Here is a 17,322-nt window from a genome sequence, read left to right as displayed (position 1 = left end):
AAATTATAATCATACTAATAAAATAGTCCCAATACATCATTCAGAAAACAATGACTTTTGTTTAAAATTTAAAAAAATGTTGAACCAAAATAAAATTTCTAGGTATTTTGATACTTTTAACTTATAAGGTTGAAATAGTCAAAATTAAACTCGTTCTAAAGCAACGTTAGTGATCAAATATAACAAAGAATGGTCATAGAAAAATTAAGATATATTTAATTGAATTTATTCTATAGACTTCTACTTTATTTGGATTTTTTTTTTTGGGTAAACAATGTAAACTTCTGGTAACGATTTTCCACAAATTGGGTGCTCAACATGAATTGTGAGGTGGAAAAAATCCATCACCATTTCTCCGAAGTTTTTGTTGGGCCTAACTGTGCATAGTTATTTTCTAAAATTATTATTATTTTTTAATTTTTTCGAAAAGTTTCATGAGTGACGATGTTCTCGAAAATCATTTGGTCAAGTCTTTGAAACTTACTAAAATATTAGTTACTATTATATTTCTAATCTTGATGAACAAGAATATATAGAATAATGATGCGTGCAATTACCGGCACTTAATAACGGCAAATTAGTAACTATTGAAAGCTTAATGAATATATTCATCTACAAATAGGTTTATTTGAGAGACAATATTGCATACTTGTGCTTGTGGGCGTGCATTCACAACCTTCCTTTGGGAAATAAACAATTCACACAAGAAGCAAAAACAGTCTTTTAATCCTTCCAAAAAGACCCGTATCCATGACCTCATCAGATGTATTTTGGAACTCCATTAATGCCCTCAAACACCACTCAGTGATGCCATATGTTCCTAATTCGCACGTTGCCAAATCAGTACTGCTGAGAGGGCAACCCAAAAAACTGAAGATTATTAATTCACAACGAAACGACACTTTGCCCAAGTTTTTCCAAGTTAACGAATACAAGGCCTTGAAAGCAAAGCAAATCAACGAGGCTTTAGATGAGGCAGTTCCACTTCCACATCCTGCTATTCTTCATGAAGCAATGCGATACTCTCTACCTGGTGGTAAACGTTTAATGTCAACTTTATGTATTGCTTCATGTGAGATGATCGGAGGAAGTCAGTCAGTGGCGATGTCAATGGCTTGTGCTATAGAGTTGCTCGTCACAATGGCTGTAATTCAAGATGACCTGCCATGCCTTGACAACGATGATCTTCGACGAGGCAAGCCCTCAAACCACAAGGTTTTCGGCGAAGCAACGGCAATTCTTGCTTGTCAAGCTCTGCACTGCCTTGCCATGCAGCACATTGCCATGATCAAGGCCAAAAACGTTTCGCCCGACCGCCTGCTTCGGGCCATGGTTGAGATAAACTCAGCTGTTGGGTCAGAAGGAATTGCTGCAGGGCAGATCATGGACATCAACAGTGAAGGCAAAGAAGTAAGTTTGAGTGAATTGAACTTCATTCATAGACACAAAACTGGGAAGTTTATAGAGGCAAGCATAGTTAGCGGAGTTGTAATCGGAGGAGGAAATGAAGAAGAGATAGAGAGAATGAGGAATTTTGGAAAATACGTAGGGATGGCATATCAATTATGGAATGATATTGTAGATGTAATTGGATCGCCAGAGATGAGGGAAAAGACTGGCAGGGATATGATGCGAGATAAGGCAACATATCCAAAGTTAGTGGGGATCGATGGGTCCAAGAAGCATGCCAAGGAGCTGATAGCTGAAGCAAAACAAGAGCTTGCTTACTTTGATCCTACAAGGGCTGCCCCCCTAGACCATCTGGTTAACTTCATCGTTTCCTTTGGCAATAATAATTAGTTTTCATGTTTGTTTGTTTTGCGAAAGTTTTCATGTCGAGAGAATAACGATGTATTTGAATATTGTAGTATATTGAGCTGTGTTCTGTGTTCTTATTATTTTTTTTTAAAAGCAAACTCGAGTAAACGATCAATTTATTGAATATAAATTAGAAACAGAATGCAGCGTAGAGTCAAATATAAAAATTACTTCAATAGCATGTCATGTTGTGAATATGGCCGGGCTAGGATGGTGCTGACGTACTGACGTAGAGTCACCTGGCAGCTTTGGATAGTGTTGACTATGAGAACCTTTCTAAATTATATTAATCCTAATTTATCAAAATATGTAAACCTAAAATATTATTATATAATAAAATTCTACTAACTAACTCGAATAAGACTTAAATCCGATATTTAGAAAAAAAGATAAATCTTGAAAGCAATACGAAAAATATAAAACTATCTTAAACTTGCAAAACGACTAAAAAAGAAATAGAAATTTCAGCTTAATTATGAGGCCACTATGACATTGCACATTGAGATATATTCTTTTTACTGTGCGACTTTAAAATGCTATATTATATGCTCTAAACGGACACCAATAGCTCAAATTATGACCAATAAATTTCTTTATGAAACATCTTATAAGGAAATGGTATTTTCAACTTCTTTATGTAGATTTTTTTTATGCTGTTTTTAGATTGTCTGAACCGTTATTTTTTTTGTGGTTAATTTCTCTTTTGCTAAAAGTCTTTGACAATGGCCATCAAGTATTAATGTCGGACTTTTCATTGCCTCATTCTGCCTGCTTTCAAACGTTGTGGACAGCCATGAGTTCTAAACCTTTTGGTTCTTATTTGTCAATTGCGAGGCGCATGACAAATTTTCTGATTTTTCATCACATTTAGAAAGAAAGAAATAAGATTACTTTTGAAGATTTTACGCCTAGCACCTCTCGCACAATTGCTTCTTACTAGTCTTTCTTATGTGCTTGGTCTTCAACTTGCCCAGATTCTGTCTCTTCTCTTTCAGATTTGAATACCGTCAAAAATCTTGGCATTAATATCTCTCGCTTCAAAGCTCTATGGCATCAGCCTATTTTCTCTTTTAATATAATTAATACATATGGTATGATCTCTGAAAAATTAATCCAGGAGCTTCAGCTTGCAGTGGGTTATTTAGAAATCATCATGGTATTTTCTTCGGTGCTTTTACTATGAGTTTGGGCCGCAATAATTCCTTTTTGGCTGAAATCATGGCCATTATTCATGCGGTTTTACAAGCCTACAATCATTTTTGGAACTACATTTGGCTGGAAAGTGAATCTATGGCTGCCATATCTAAACCATACATTATTAATAGCACCAAGATCCTCGCTTATCTAAACTTTCATCTTAGCAAATACATTACTTGGATTTAATTGAAATAAATCCACACTTCTTTTAAGTTTGGCCCCTTACTTTAATAAGTTTTATTTTGTAGTTTACTCAAGATCATAGCTTGTCCATTTTTTGTCCTCATTTTATTTTTATTAGTCTCATTAATTTTATTGATTTCTGTTCTAGCCTACTCTAGTTTACAGTTTCTACATCAAGGCCCTAGTCTGGTTTCGCAATTGATTTGGATGGCAGCAATAGGGTGGCAAAAAAAACCCGAGCATTTTTTTTCTTAATCCCCTATTCAGGCCCTCGTACGGGGGGCGGGGCGAAGGGGTGTGTAGGGATGGGATTTGGGTTTAACTTAATTATTATTTTTGTCATATTAGAAGTCAAATTTGTGTTTCATTTGATTATCCATATCTAATTTCTATTCCATTATTTTGATGATCTGCTTTCTCCCAAAAGAAAAAAGAAAAATTGATGATCTGATTAACCAGAGAGTTCAACTGTTCAAGAAGAGAGTTTAACTATCATTTGATGATCCATTTTCCTTATATTTATGAATTGTTACTTTAGTAGTTATGTTTGGAAGCATATAAAAGGAGACCTTAATTTTTCCTAAGTTTATTATGTGCCTTGTTTAATCTCTTATGTTATTTCCTTGGTTGGAATAAATGAAAAAAGCCACACACCCCCCCAGATTTGTTGTAAGGGTCACATATATCTCCTTGGTTTCATAAATAGTCTACAAAACTCCTTTTTAACTATTTTACCCTTTGATTATAGCCGTATAATACAAATATGTATAGTAAAAAAAAAAATCATGTAATACAAATAAAATATGACAATAAGTATAATTAGTAAAAAAAATAATAATGAAAATATTTTCAGTCTATCCCGATTGATTTCATTAGCACTAAAATCTATTAATCTAGAATTTGATTTCAAGATTTATACTAATATGCACATAATTAAAAAATATTGTAAAAAAATAATTGTTAAATATAATTTATTCAATATTATTATATGTGAAATAGATTTTATTATTTTTTAAAAATAACAAATTAACAATATCGTAATAATTTATATTATTTATATATTATATTATTTTAATTTTTTATTTGTATTTGTTATAGAGGTTTACTTAGAGTAAATTTTTTGTTGTTGTAATCAAAGGATATAAAAGGAAGAAAAAAAAGGTCTGAACTTTTCCCATAAATAAATGCACAAATAATGAAAATTTGATACCACGACTTAGTGGAAGTAAAAGTATCAATTTAATTGGACAATTAGTATTCAAAAAAAATCAACAATTAAATAATTATGAGTAATAAATAAAAAATGGTGTAATAAATGAAAGAAATGTCATAGATGAACAAAACCTTTTTACTAAACTAAATTCAAGAGGCAGCTAATCCCATGATGTTAAGACTAAATCTGAATTTAGTTCATTAATTCAGTCCAATTGAAGCATGCTAAACATGAGATAAATATTTGAGTGGTACTTTTTATCCCCCCCTCTAATTAAAATCCTTATAAAGTCCCTCTTATGTGTTTACATTTTTATTTTTTATTGGAACTTCGACTAATTGAGAGAAATATATTAATTAAAAGAAAGCAAAAATAGTACAAGGTGTTTACAGTTTTAATCTCATGTAAAATGACTAAAGCAAGAGATTTTTTTCCTTTTTTAAATAAAAGAAACGAAAGCCGCGGATTTTTTGTCTAAACCTTTTACTTATCATTTTCAAAACTTATTACTTGCAATTGTGTTGCAACCAATTCAAAATTCAAAATTCAGAAATGTGATAATTTGTTGGATTTGGAATTTGTTTAATTTATTGCTGTAATAAAATCATGGATGTTATTAGTGATAGTGTTATTTTAAAATTTTGTAATAGCCTAATAGGTGCTTTCAGAAGAAAAAAATTTATAACAGCAATAAATGGCTGTCAATTGTCTTACTCTAAATACTTTGTATCAAAATTTACTCTAATCTAATAACTAATTCTAACTCTCAAACAAAAACAAAACTTACGTAGTATGAAGGAATTGATTAAAAAATAAAAGTTAGAATAAAAATACATGATATTTAAAAGAAGAATCTAACAAAATGATAAAAAAAATAACGATACACCTAACCGAGATTATAGTTTAATTGAAAATTTTTAATTAGCACTGTTACTTCTGCTGTGTTTATTGTTATTTTTATTATCATTGTGTCACTTTTAGGATTTCTTTTATTATTTTTCATAAAATATTACGTGGATCGTGTTATGCTTTTTCAAGGGTCCATCTGTAAAATCACTTTTTGTTTTTGTTTTTTTTTTTTTCCAATCATTGCCATTGGTTTAGTTGTTGGCTCTTAGTATTGGTTTGGTTGTTGACTCTTAGTAAGTGTTTGAACTCGACCACTTAATTAATTAAATGAAATGGAACAGCGGTCTTGTAAGGGAGCTGGCAAGCTTAGATTTTCGAACGAACAATCAACCCAGGCTCAGTAGATGATGATTTCGAATTAGTAAATCGATGTTGATGTGAAAGATCATTAATATTGTTTATTCAATGCCCACAAACTGTGGTTGGTGGGTTGTATTAATTCCACAATCTATTTTGATTTTATCTAGTTCTATGTTATTTTTTAATTTATTCAATCTTTGAGCGTATTTGGACTAAGACAGTTACAATACAGTATCAATTAGGTCTGTATGGGTGACTAGACAATTCAAAATTTCAAACACTCATTTTCAGTTTGACATTATATACTTTACTTTAAATCAGATGAAACCTTTATTTTTTTTCCACGTGTGGATATTGTTCATCGTTTATTGTGGATATTGTTCATCGTTTATGTAGCTAAGGGTGTTATGAAATTAAATTAGCTGTATATAAATAAATTAAATTTTCTTGCTATTTGACGAGTTTTAATTTTTTTTAATATACCTCGGAGGATTTTATGGGGTATGTTAACGAAAGCAATTTTTGACAATTCTATAGGGAATGCTAGTAACATCACTCAATACATTATTATCTTATGTTTTAGTGAAGTTATTAATCTTGTAAAAGAGTTTATTATTTAAGAGATGTCATTATTGAACATTTATGCATATATATATATATATATATATTATTTCTTACTAAAATCTAAAATTTTTTATTTGAAGTGAGGTATGTATAGAGTAATCGAGTAGATGAAGAAAGTCACATCAGTTCTTTAGATGAACCTGTTGAGATACTGCCCAGGGAGGACTGTAGTACTATTTATGCATTATTATTGAGAAAATTAAGTCAAGTCTTTGACGAAAATAATATTTAATTGTTAATAGTTTTATATTTTGACTATATATGATTGATTGTTACAATTGTAGGAGTTGTTAAAATCCTTTCAAACTCATAAAAAGTATCGTCGTATTGAGGGAGCCTAATTTTACATTATAGAGGGTAGTCAAGTGTTAAACAACAATAAATAGTGAGAATAATGAAAGAATGGATAAGTGTGAAAGAACAATAAATAATTAATAAAGAAAATAATGAAAGAGTGGTCAAGTGCGAAAGAAAAATAAATAATAAATATTGAAGCACTTAATATGTGAATATGGAGATTTAATGGTATGATATGTGTACATTTTGTTATATTTAATTAATGCACATATATCATACATGCATTAAGTGAGAATACTATAATAGAAGTACTTGGCATCTCTAATGTTTAACACCATTTTGGTGTAACACCAACACCAAAAATGTACATTTTTCACACCAAATTACTATTTCATCTCCAACCCATTTACACCAAATTTTACACCAAAAAGAATATTTTTCTTTTTATTCTTTTAATTCTCAAGAATTAATTCAATTAACACAATAAATATTACTATTAATATAGATAATTAAGTAATAAGTAATTTTATATCGATTAACAAAAAAAAAGAAAATTATTAAATGTGCATTTAATTAACTAAATTAGTACATTATGAAAATTAAACATTACAAAAACGAATGCAAAGTATTCTAGTTGCAATTGGCAAACTGAGGGGATGCGTTCGACAAATTGAAAATCAAAATCCAAGCGATGCTTCCGAACAAGATATTGTAAGTTTATATTACATCTTTACTATTTTTATCTTACACTTATTTTATATATAACATACTAATTACATTATTTTGTAGCTAAATCGAGCGAATGTGTTATTGACACAAGATAAGAAATACAAATAAAGGGTTCAAATTTGATCATGTATGGCATATCCTTAAAGATATTGAAAAATTTGGAGATGATCATAGCATTACAACACCATATTTTCGAAGGCAAAGTAGCGAATTTGTGTCATCACAATCAGATTATCCTGCTCTGGAGTCTCCAACATCAGTATCTCCCAATCTATCATCATTTTCACTAAATATAAATGATGAGCATGTTGACGATTGTTCTACTCAATGACCCATTGGAGTAAAGAAGTCAAAAGGAAAAAAGAAAGTTGAAGATCAAAATTCACTAGTTATTGATACTATTAAAGAAGACAATCGACGACTTTATGAAATTCTTTAAAAAGAGAGTGAAGATAGGCAACAAAATTATCAAATTCAAATGATACGAGCCCAAAATGAGAAAAAAAATATTGGAGATGGTCACATATCATGAAGAAAATAAAATTTTACTAAAAGATTTAAACTCGATAAGTGATCAAATTCAAGTGCACAAAATTTTACTAATAAAATTTTACGTCAATATTTTCCAAATGAACAAATTAAGATTTTGTAGAGAATATCTCAGCAAGGCCAAGCATCTCAAAATACTTCCAATAATATTGGCCAATATTTTGATGATATTGGAGGATCTAATAATGATCTCCCAGCTTATTAAATAATTGTTCTAATTTATGCTAGTAGTAGTAGCTTTTTTAATTTGTGTTAATTTAATTTTGTATTTTTAATTTTGTAATATGTAATTTAGTAATTAATGTTATTGGCATTTTATTGTTATTATTAATTTTTGTGTTGAATATTTTTTATTTAAAATATTAGTATAATATTCAAAAATTAAAAAATGAAATAAAAATAATAACAAAAATAATAATAATAATAACTTAAAATATTATATAAAATATGACATATATGTAAATAAGAAAAAGTAATAAGGATATTTGAGACTTTATTTTCCTAGCACCAAATGAATAGTGTTGCACCATATTTGGTGCAATACTATTCATAACACCATTTTGGTGTTACATTGGAAAAGCATTTTACACCAAAAATGGTGTGAAAGGTAGTTGGTGTTAATTTTGGTGTCACATTGGAGATGACCTAAAATCTCTTGTGAAGAAGATCTTTTCCTAGCAATCATATTTAAGTAATATTTTAGTCGTTGATACTTTAATTTCTAAAATAAGTTTTTGATGAACTCGGTCACTCACATATGAATCCTTCTCATACTTCAAAAATGGCTTTCCTAACAATGGATTCATAAATATTTTCATAATCAATGTTAATTTAATTTAATTTTTCTATTCCATGTGTTCTTAAAATTAATAGAATATAAACAAAAAATAATGGGTTTGAATATTTCCAATTAAGATTCAAACAATTAATCAAGTAGCCCCTTCTCACGGCCAATAAATTGTGTAAGATAAATAATATAAATTTCACAGCCAATAAATTTTGTGAGATATCATGTCTCAAATATATCATGTTAGTTTAATTGAAGCTCTTCGATGGTCACGAAAGACACCATTAGTAGCAAATATAGGTATTTTGATATTCTTACCTTAAAAGATTAAAATAATTAAAATTAAACTTATGATAAAGTAACGTTAGTAGTTAAATATAACAAAAAAATGATAAAAGAATTAAGATAAAAATAATATGAAATTTTGGTAATTATTTTCTTAAAAAAATTGGGTGGGTTTATAAAAATGATAAGGTAAAAAACATAATGCTCACCCTTCCTTCAAAGTTTTTTAGGGCCGAGGGTCCCATAGTTCGGCCCCTGGGTACATAATTATTTGCTAAAATTATTATTATTTTTTCAAAAGCCACAAGGGTGGCAAAGTCATAATTGAGGCCTCCTCTAAGATTTGAAATCCGATGTCTAGTCAAAGAAGAAAAGTCCTTGTAACTACTAAAATTAACTACTATTACTAATATGGATTATTAAGAATAAAATAATATTGCGTCCGGTTACCGGCACATATTGATAGCAAATTGATTATTATTGGAGAAGCTTAATGAATATATTCATCTACAAATAGGTTTAATTGAGAGATAACATTGCATAACTGCGCTTGTTGGCGTTCATTCACAATCCTCCTAGGGAAATAAACAATTCACATAAAAAACAAAAACAGTCATTAATCCTTCCACCCCTCCGCATGTCCATGGCCTCATCAAATCACTTTACGAACTCCATTATTGCTTTCAAACACCATTCAATGATCCCATTTGTTCCCAATTCCCATGTATCAATATCAGCACCGTTGAGGCGGCAACCCAAAAAACTGATGATTATTAATTCACAAAAGAACCACCCTTTACCCAAGTTATTCCAAATTGATGAATACAAGCCCATGAAAGCAAAACAAATAAACAAGGCTCTAGATGAAGCAGTTCCACTGCGACATCCTGCTGTTCTTCATGAAGCAATGAGATACTCTATGATACCTGGTGGTAAATATTTTTTGTCAATATTATGCAATGCTTCATGTGAATTGGTTGGGGGAAGTGAGTCAGTAGCGATGTCTCTGGCTTGTGCTATAGAGATGCTCTCCGTAATGGGTATGATTCAAGATGACCTGCCTTGCCTTGACAACGATGATTTTCGACGAGGCAAGCCTTCAAACCACAAGGTTTTCGGTGAAGCAACCACACTTCTTGCTTGTCAAGCTCTATTCTGCCTTGCCATTGAGCAAATTGCCATGATCAAGGCAAAAAACGTTTCGCCCGACCGTATTCTTCGAGCCATTGTTGAGATAACCTCAGCATTTGGTTCACAGGGACTTGCTGCAGGGCAGATAATGGACATGACCAGTGAAGGCAAAGAAGTAAGTTTGAGTGAATTGGACTTCATTCATAGACACAAAGCTGGGAAATCTGTAGAGGCAAGCATAGTTATTGGAGTCATAATAGGAGGAGGAAATGAAGAAGAGATAGGAAGAATGAGAAATTTTGGAAAATGTGTGGGGATGGCATATCAATTGTGGAATGATATTGTAGATGTGATTGGATCGCCAGACACGAGGGAAAAAACTGGCAGGGATATGCTGCGGGATAAGGCAACGTATCCAAAGTTTTTGGGTATCGATGGGTCCAAGAAGCAAGCCAAGGAGCTGATAGCTGAAGCAAAACAAGAGCTTGCTTACTTTGATCCTACAAGGGCTGCCCCGCTAGACCATCTGATTAACTTCATCGTTTCTTTTGATAATATTAATTAGTTTTCATGGTTGTTTTGTTATAATTATCGTTACTATTTTGCCCTTAAAAACATCGGTTGTAATAATATTGTCTGAATTTAATAAAATATGTTTATTGACTATGATATTTTATTTAATAAAATATGAGTCTATCTTATTTTTTCTTTAAAATGTAAATTTAATTGTATTTGGTCTCTAATTTTCGTATTGCATTTAGAAGTTATGAGGTTGAATTCTCGAATTACAATAAAAAAATTATAAAGTGTTGTTGATGAGACATGAGTTGAGTGTTCCCTTGATCATAACTGGCTCCGAAGCTATTGTATCATCTTTAGCTTCGTCATCAGCAGGATTTTCAGTTGACATTAGTAACAATTTCTTTTAAACTTGAGACTTCTGAACTTATATCATTTTTATTAGGGCAATTGAAGAGGTAAATAATTACATTGTATTATTTTTTTTAGTTTAATTAATGTATATTTAGTGGATTAATTCTTATTCGATTGATTAGATTTGAAAATATTTTACAATGAATTTTTAGTTAATCAAATGCATGTTCATTGAATTATAAATGCACTCTATAAATTAATTGTTAAATTATTTATCAATTGAAACACAATTTTGTAAAAGAAAGAAGGAAAGCAAATAAAAGATACAACTAGTGTCTAGAGATCACTTTTATTCATTTTCAAGTATATGCACATAAGGAGATGAGCCTTCTTTCTATAGTCTCATTACTACACAAATAAAATAAATGATTAATAAATAGATACATCATTAGTTATAAATTCTTATAGTTTTAAAATATATATTACTTTTCACGGGTTTGACCAAATCTCGACTGGGGAAGAAAATTATTAAAAAACAAAAATGAAAAAAAATTAGCAGCCAACAATTCTAAACTTACCCTGATATGAAAATTAATAAAGAAGGAAAATAAAGAAGTTTGTTTAAGATGGGGACCATAAAAGGACAATAAATTCCTATAATTTTTTATCTTCCTCCAAGTCGAAAGCCTATTGCTTTGTTGAATTTTAGAGTTCATTTATTTAATTATTTTTAAAAATAGAGTGGTGGGTAAACTTTAAATTAATTTTTTAACTTAATTTTTTTAACACTTGAATTAGAATAATCAACCAAATAAAATTACTTATGCTACAAGAAAAAACACCCACTATTGCAGTTGTCACCTGGCTTTTCTCAAGATGCGTGTGGCAACCCGCGTGATGGCGCTAAGACCCTACTTAGCCAGCCAACTCAAAACCTAACAGAAGCGATTTTATAAGGAAGCGTGTCAATACTCGCACAAAGGAAGTTATACAAGAACGTAATCTCGCCAACACAAAGAACAACCACGCACACAACACTGAACATAACTATAGATTTTTACGGAGGCACCAACCTCCAACTTTTCTATTCTGCAATAAGAAAAGCTTTACAAGATAATTCAAGTAATGTATGCACAAGACACAAATGCTCAATCAAAAACCCATGCCCCCCACATACACCCTATCACTATCTATATACATGGGTTTGCAAGTGACACCCCCACTCGCTAAGGTTAGGTGGCGCGACACCCACACGCCACCTCAAATCCCTCCCCAAGATTTCGGCCTCCACTAAGCATGTTCAAGGAAGTTCATCACCACTCCCCCAAGGAACAAGGCAACTGCTGCCCATGTCTAGAGATAAGGAAGTTGTGGGGCGTAACTGCCGCTGTCCACTCTCCATGTTTTCCCCATTTCTAGTGTTCCAAGGCCATGTCTCCCACTCATGCTTGATTTTCGTCTACCTCTTGGAGAATTTTGGCCAACCATGCTCCACGTCCCCCAGCCACTGCCTGCTCACAGTCCGCACACAACGCCTCTCATTTTTGCATGATCCAGCCCCCATGTGCATGCCTCAAATCGCTGCACATCGGCGTGCACTTGAGCCCGCCACTAAGCCACATCTCACAACTAACTTGCGCGTTGTTGAGCACCACGCTCGCGCGCTCATGCCCGCTCGCTTGCGCACCCATGTCACGCCCGCTCGCATGCTGCTATGCCTCACGCCCGCGCGCCCACAACGCCACAGTCTTGCGAGTTGTTGTGTACGCCACCTTCGCATACTGTTGTGCGCGCTGCCCAGTATTGCTTGTGCCCATGCCGCAGCGTGCACTCTACTGCCATGCCCCAGCCAACGCGCCAGTCCTGCCTTGTTTCCGTGCTCACTACAAGCATGCCCACTTACTGCCATGGCTCGGCACAAGGCCCCCAAGCGAAGCTACGGCAGTTGGCCCCCATGGCTCACGGTGGTGACAACAGTCCTCTATGTGACGATTTTTGGTTTGAAGATCTACAACGATAGACGCATAAAAACTTGAAAAAGTCCGGAGGACATGTAGCGAACTTTGATGACTAGAAAATGACCATTTGGAGTTTCGCCTCTGGTCATACCATGCGATGTCTGAGGTGTTATGTGTGATCGTGTTAAACGCCAAATTATTATAAGTTGATACAATGGCAATATTCTGCTCTATCTACCAACCAAGACTAATAAATTATACATGAAAGAATGTTACTCTCGTAAATTGATCGAATTAGATAGCTATATCTAAGAATTTGTAGAAAAATATGTTCTTCCAAATATGGGTGTTAACGAGATCGAATATAGAGCATCTGACAAATGAACAAGTTGGAGGACCTCGACAAGGTGGGAAAAATTTTGTGAGGAGGGAACTAAAAAATATTCAAAATGAAATACAAGTAACGCAACCCAAGAGGGGGGGTGAATTGGGTTTTTAAAAATAAAGCAATACGATACGCACAATAAATCAATCTAACGCCTTAATGAAATAGAGAATAATAAATTCAAGCAAGTGTAAAATTAAAAGAGGAAGGGAAGAGAAAAACAAACACGTGGATTTTTACGTGGTTCGGCAATCCCCGCCTACGTCCACGCCTCCAAGCCAACCGAGCTCAAGGATTTCACTATCCAAGCCTCCCAAGGCTTCAAATGTTTACAATTGACTTCCAAGGTGTCAATGAACCTTTACAACCAAGAGATTATCTCCCCAATCTCTTCACCCCAATTGTTTCCCACACTTACACACTCACAATTTGATAAGAAATGAAAATTACAACAAAAACTCTTTTTAAGAGTGGATATGCAACTAATACCTCAACAATGATTTAATCAATGATGATTTGCATTTTGGAAGCTCAATATATGTTGTATGATCTTATATTTTCGTGCATTCCTTCTTAAAATGAAGTTTGAGTTGAGTTTTTATAGTGAAAGCCCAAAAACTAACCGTTATAGGTAAATTCCAGTGCTCAAGTGGTTAGCCGCTTGATTATCTGGCTAGCCGCTCAGGAAAAATGATATTACCATTATTTTTGAATTTGCTACAGTAATACTGTTCACTAAAATTACACTTTGACCCAAAACTTTCTATAATTATACTATAGCTCAAAACGTCATAAAATTTTTTAAATAGGTCCAATTTCAGAACTTCCTAAGATAGTTGTCTTTCCCAAACTTTTTAAAATTATGATATGGCCCCAAAGATTTTATTATTTCGCACAAATGTCCTTTTCAACATAATACCCATATTTTTTAAAGTTCTCAAAATCTTTCACTTTAGTCCAAAATATTCATAAATTATAGTATGGCCCAAAACATTTAAAATGTTTGTAAAAAACGTCCAACTCTGAAATTTTAATACTTATTAAAATCAAAGATTTCAAATCTTAGCATTTAAGTCCAAATTACTTAAATCCACAAAATATTTTTCTTTAAAAATAAAACCTTTTAGTTTATGAAAAATATTTAATTAAATTAATCTCTTGAGCTTCTCAAATGCTAAATCATGCATCAATTAAATCATACCGGCTTTACAAGAATTTTTCGCACTAATTTGTTCGTTGAGCTCCAAACTATATTCTTGATGTTGTCGTTGTCCTTTGAGTGTCTTCAATCTTGATTTCACTTGATTGACTTGCATAAATATTATCCTTAAAAAACTAGTGAAAATGTGAAATACAATATTTATTATTTTTACTTAAGACACATGTTTGTTATCATCAAAATTACATTATGTGTAGCCTTTTAGGCTAACAATCTTCCCTTTTTTGATGATGACAAACATCTCATGTATTTTGACATTAAACTCCCCCTCAATACATGGCATACATGACTTCAACTTATAAATCAAATTCAAAAAAAAAAAAAAACTCTCCCTGAATATTTGATTTAGATAATTCGAAAGCTCCCCCTTAATATTTCAAAAACATGAATAAATACTTGAAATACAAAATATGTATTACATGTCTTCATATTCAAAATTCAAAATACATGACTTCTCCCCCTTCATCATCAAAATTACTAGAGATGTATGCGAAGACCGAAAAATTTAACCAAAATGACATTATCAAAAACTTAGCATATTTATTTCCCGCTTTAAAAAGTAGATATATGCGATTTGAAACAAGATTACCAAAAATAATTCAAAGAAGATATTACCAATTTTGGGCGAGCAAAAATTTCGGCAGAGTTTCCTCTTAAAAATGAACAAATCCTCAAATACACTATGTGGTTAAAAACACTTCCATATAAGGTTTAACAAGTATAACAAACCAACAACTCCACCAAGTTATCAAGCAACACATAAGAATTAAGCAAATAATTAATCAATCCGAAAACATCATCCAAATATAACATATCCGAAGATTAAATAACAAGCATCCTTAATCCACAAATTAAAAATAACATATCCAAATAGCAAACGACAAGATATCATCCGCAAATGAAAAACAACAATGCATGAATAAATGTAGTGCAGAGTGACAAATAACAAAATAAAATAAAATAGAGTGCTAAGGAGATGGTGGATGTGATGAAGAGGATGGTGGTGGAAATCCAAGAGCTGTAAAAAGTTGCTGCTAGCCATCAAGAAGCTGCTGTTGTTGAGCAAAGAGACGCTCTCGCTCGGAAATGGACTGAAGGTGAAAAGCTTCAAGCATAGACTGAAGTTTGTCTTGCCACTTAGAAAGTGAATCCACTTTAGTTAACAGCTGCTGCAACGGATCCTCAGAGTCAGCTGAAGTAGAGTGGGAAGGGCCCTCGGAAGGTGGAGGATGTGAGAGATATGGAGCACTAAGATCACGAAGCAAGTGTGGGGGACGAACATTGTTAAAGAAACGATGATCTGAAGGAGCAAGTTCCGTAACCTTTTTGGTTGTTTGATCTTTATGCCAGCTATCATCCCTCCAATAAAAACCCAGATTAGCGATTGAATCATCGCCTAATTCCCTCGAATTCAAGGAGATTGACTAGGTTATAGGGACATAGAAATACTCTAGAATTCGGGTAATAATACTAGCATATGGAAGGGATCTTTTGGCTAAATTGGGAGTACTAAGCATATGATTAAGAATAATATACCCAATATTTAGCACACTTTCCTCTAGAATGCAGTCCAAAATAGCTACATCTAAACGACTAACTTCATCCGCATGACCGACCCTAGGAGTAATCACATGATGAAGAACATAATGAAGGATTCGAGTTTGAAGAGGTAAGGCTTGAGATTTCAAAGGTGAGTTACAGAACGCAGTGGACAAATCATGCCGTCGACAAATTTTTCGAACGGCATTTTCAAGGGAGAACCAAGGTTGTTTGATTTTGGCTCTAGCACTATATATTTCCAATCCCTCATTTGGAGTGCCAAGGATAGAATTTAGCAAAGCAACATCAAATTCAATGTGAATTCTCCCAACATTAGTAACAATTCTATTTGACACTTCCGTATCCATATTCGAATAGAAAACCTTGACTAAATTTTCATAGTAAGGATCATTAACGACCAACACATTCTTCCATCCGATAGCAATAAGTAAATCTTTAAGAGATTTATCACAAATTTCTAAATTCTTCATATTATTGAGATTGACAGAATAAGGAGTAATTACCGTCCTTGGCTTGAAATGGTCGAGAAAACGTTTCCGAAGTTGGAGTCGAGGAAAATGAATCAACATAAAGTCCCAATAATCTCCATGGTCATCCTTACGCTTCTTGGCCACGTGTTTTCCCTTGGACTTGTCACCACCCGCCATTGTTGAAAAAAAAAATAGCTTAAAGATGCAATTTCGGGTTTAACAAAAATTGGGTGAAATGGAATTGTTTGAGGCAAGAAAATTAATCCTAGAGATGAATGAAGCTAATTTAAGATGTAGAGTGAATTAAAAATGGGCAAAAGGAAGCTTGAAAATGAAGAGAGAGAAACGGGTAGAGTGAGAATTTTTTATTTTGGGTTTTATGTGGAGAGTTGATGAAATGTTGTTTTGAGAGTGAAAATTGAAGGAGGAATGGATGAATAATGAGTTGGATGATTGATTTTACCAAGAAAATGAAGCACACTATTCACGCGTGAATGGAATGAGGATGGAATGATGAAGAACAAGTGAAGAAATCATGATGGAGAACTGTTTAATGAAGATGAAATGCATGGGTATTAGTTTGAATGGTTGATTTGGGCAAAACAAATGGTTGAGAAATGAAGAGAAATTGATTGGAAATGGAAGAGAGTGGCTCACGGTTTTGAGAGAGAAAGAGGAACATGTGCAGAAAATTAATGAAGGAAGAAGAAGAAGCAAAAAAAATATGCCCAACCCGTGACCAAGCGGCTAGCCGCCTGGTTGTTGTCCAGCTGCACTCAAGTTGATTTCCGGCTAAGTTTGATCAATTCCGTGACCATTTTGTGATCCCGAAACA

General features: G+C 32.8%; 2 protein-coding genes across 2 annotated transcripts; both read left to right on the top strand.

Moving 5' to 3' along the window:
- Window positions 1–750: 750 nt before the first annotated feature.
- LOC18042186 (geranylgeranyl pyrophosphate synthase, chloroplastic) lies at window positions 751–1,800 on the top strand. Its single transcript, XM_006431754.2, has one exon. It carries the CDS (start codon window positions 751–753, stop codon window positions 1,798–1,800), a length of 1,050 nt encoding a protein of 349 aa, XP_006431817.2.
- A 7,664-nt stretch (window positions 1,801–9,464) lies between these two features.
- Window positions 9,465–10,587, top strand: LOC112098541 (geranylgeranyl pyrophosphate synthase 7, chloroplastic-like). The gene has a single exon (XM_024185130.1). The coding sequence runs from the start codon at window positions 9,529–9,531 to the stop codon at window positions 10,585–10,587; it is 1,059 nt and encodes a 352-aa protein (XP_024040898.1). The 5' UTR covers window positions 9,465–9,528.
- The last annotated feature ends 6,735 nt before the right edge of the window (window positions 10,588–17,322 follow it).

Source organism: Citrus clementina, unplaced genomic scaffold, assembly GCF_000493195.1.
Source record: "Citrus clementina cultivar Clemenules unplaced genomic scaffold, Citrus_clementina_v1.0 scaffold_5, whole genome shotgun sequence".
Taxonomy (NCBI): domain Eukaryota; kingdom Viridiplantae; phylum Streptophyta; class Magnoliopsida; order Sapindales; family Rutaceae; genus Citrus; species Citrus x clementina.
Note: the sequence above shows the minus strand (reverse complement) of the source record. Positions and strands in the feature narration are given on the sequence as shown.

Excerpts from the sequence above, each read along its gene's own strand:
- LOC112098541 (XM_024185130.1), top strand. The coding sequence starts at position 9,529 with ATGTCCATGGCCTCATCAAATCACTTTACGAACTCCATTATTGCTTTC.
- LOC18042186 (XM_006431754.2), top strand. The coding sequence starts at position 751 with ATGACCTCATCAGATGTATTTTGGAACTCCATTAATGCCCTCAAACAC.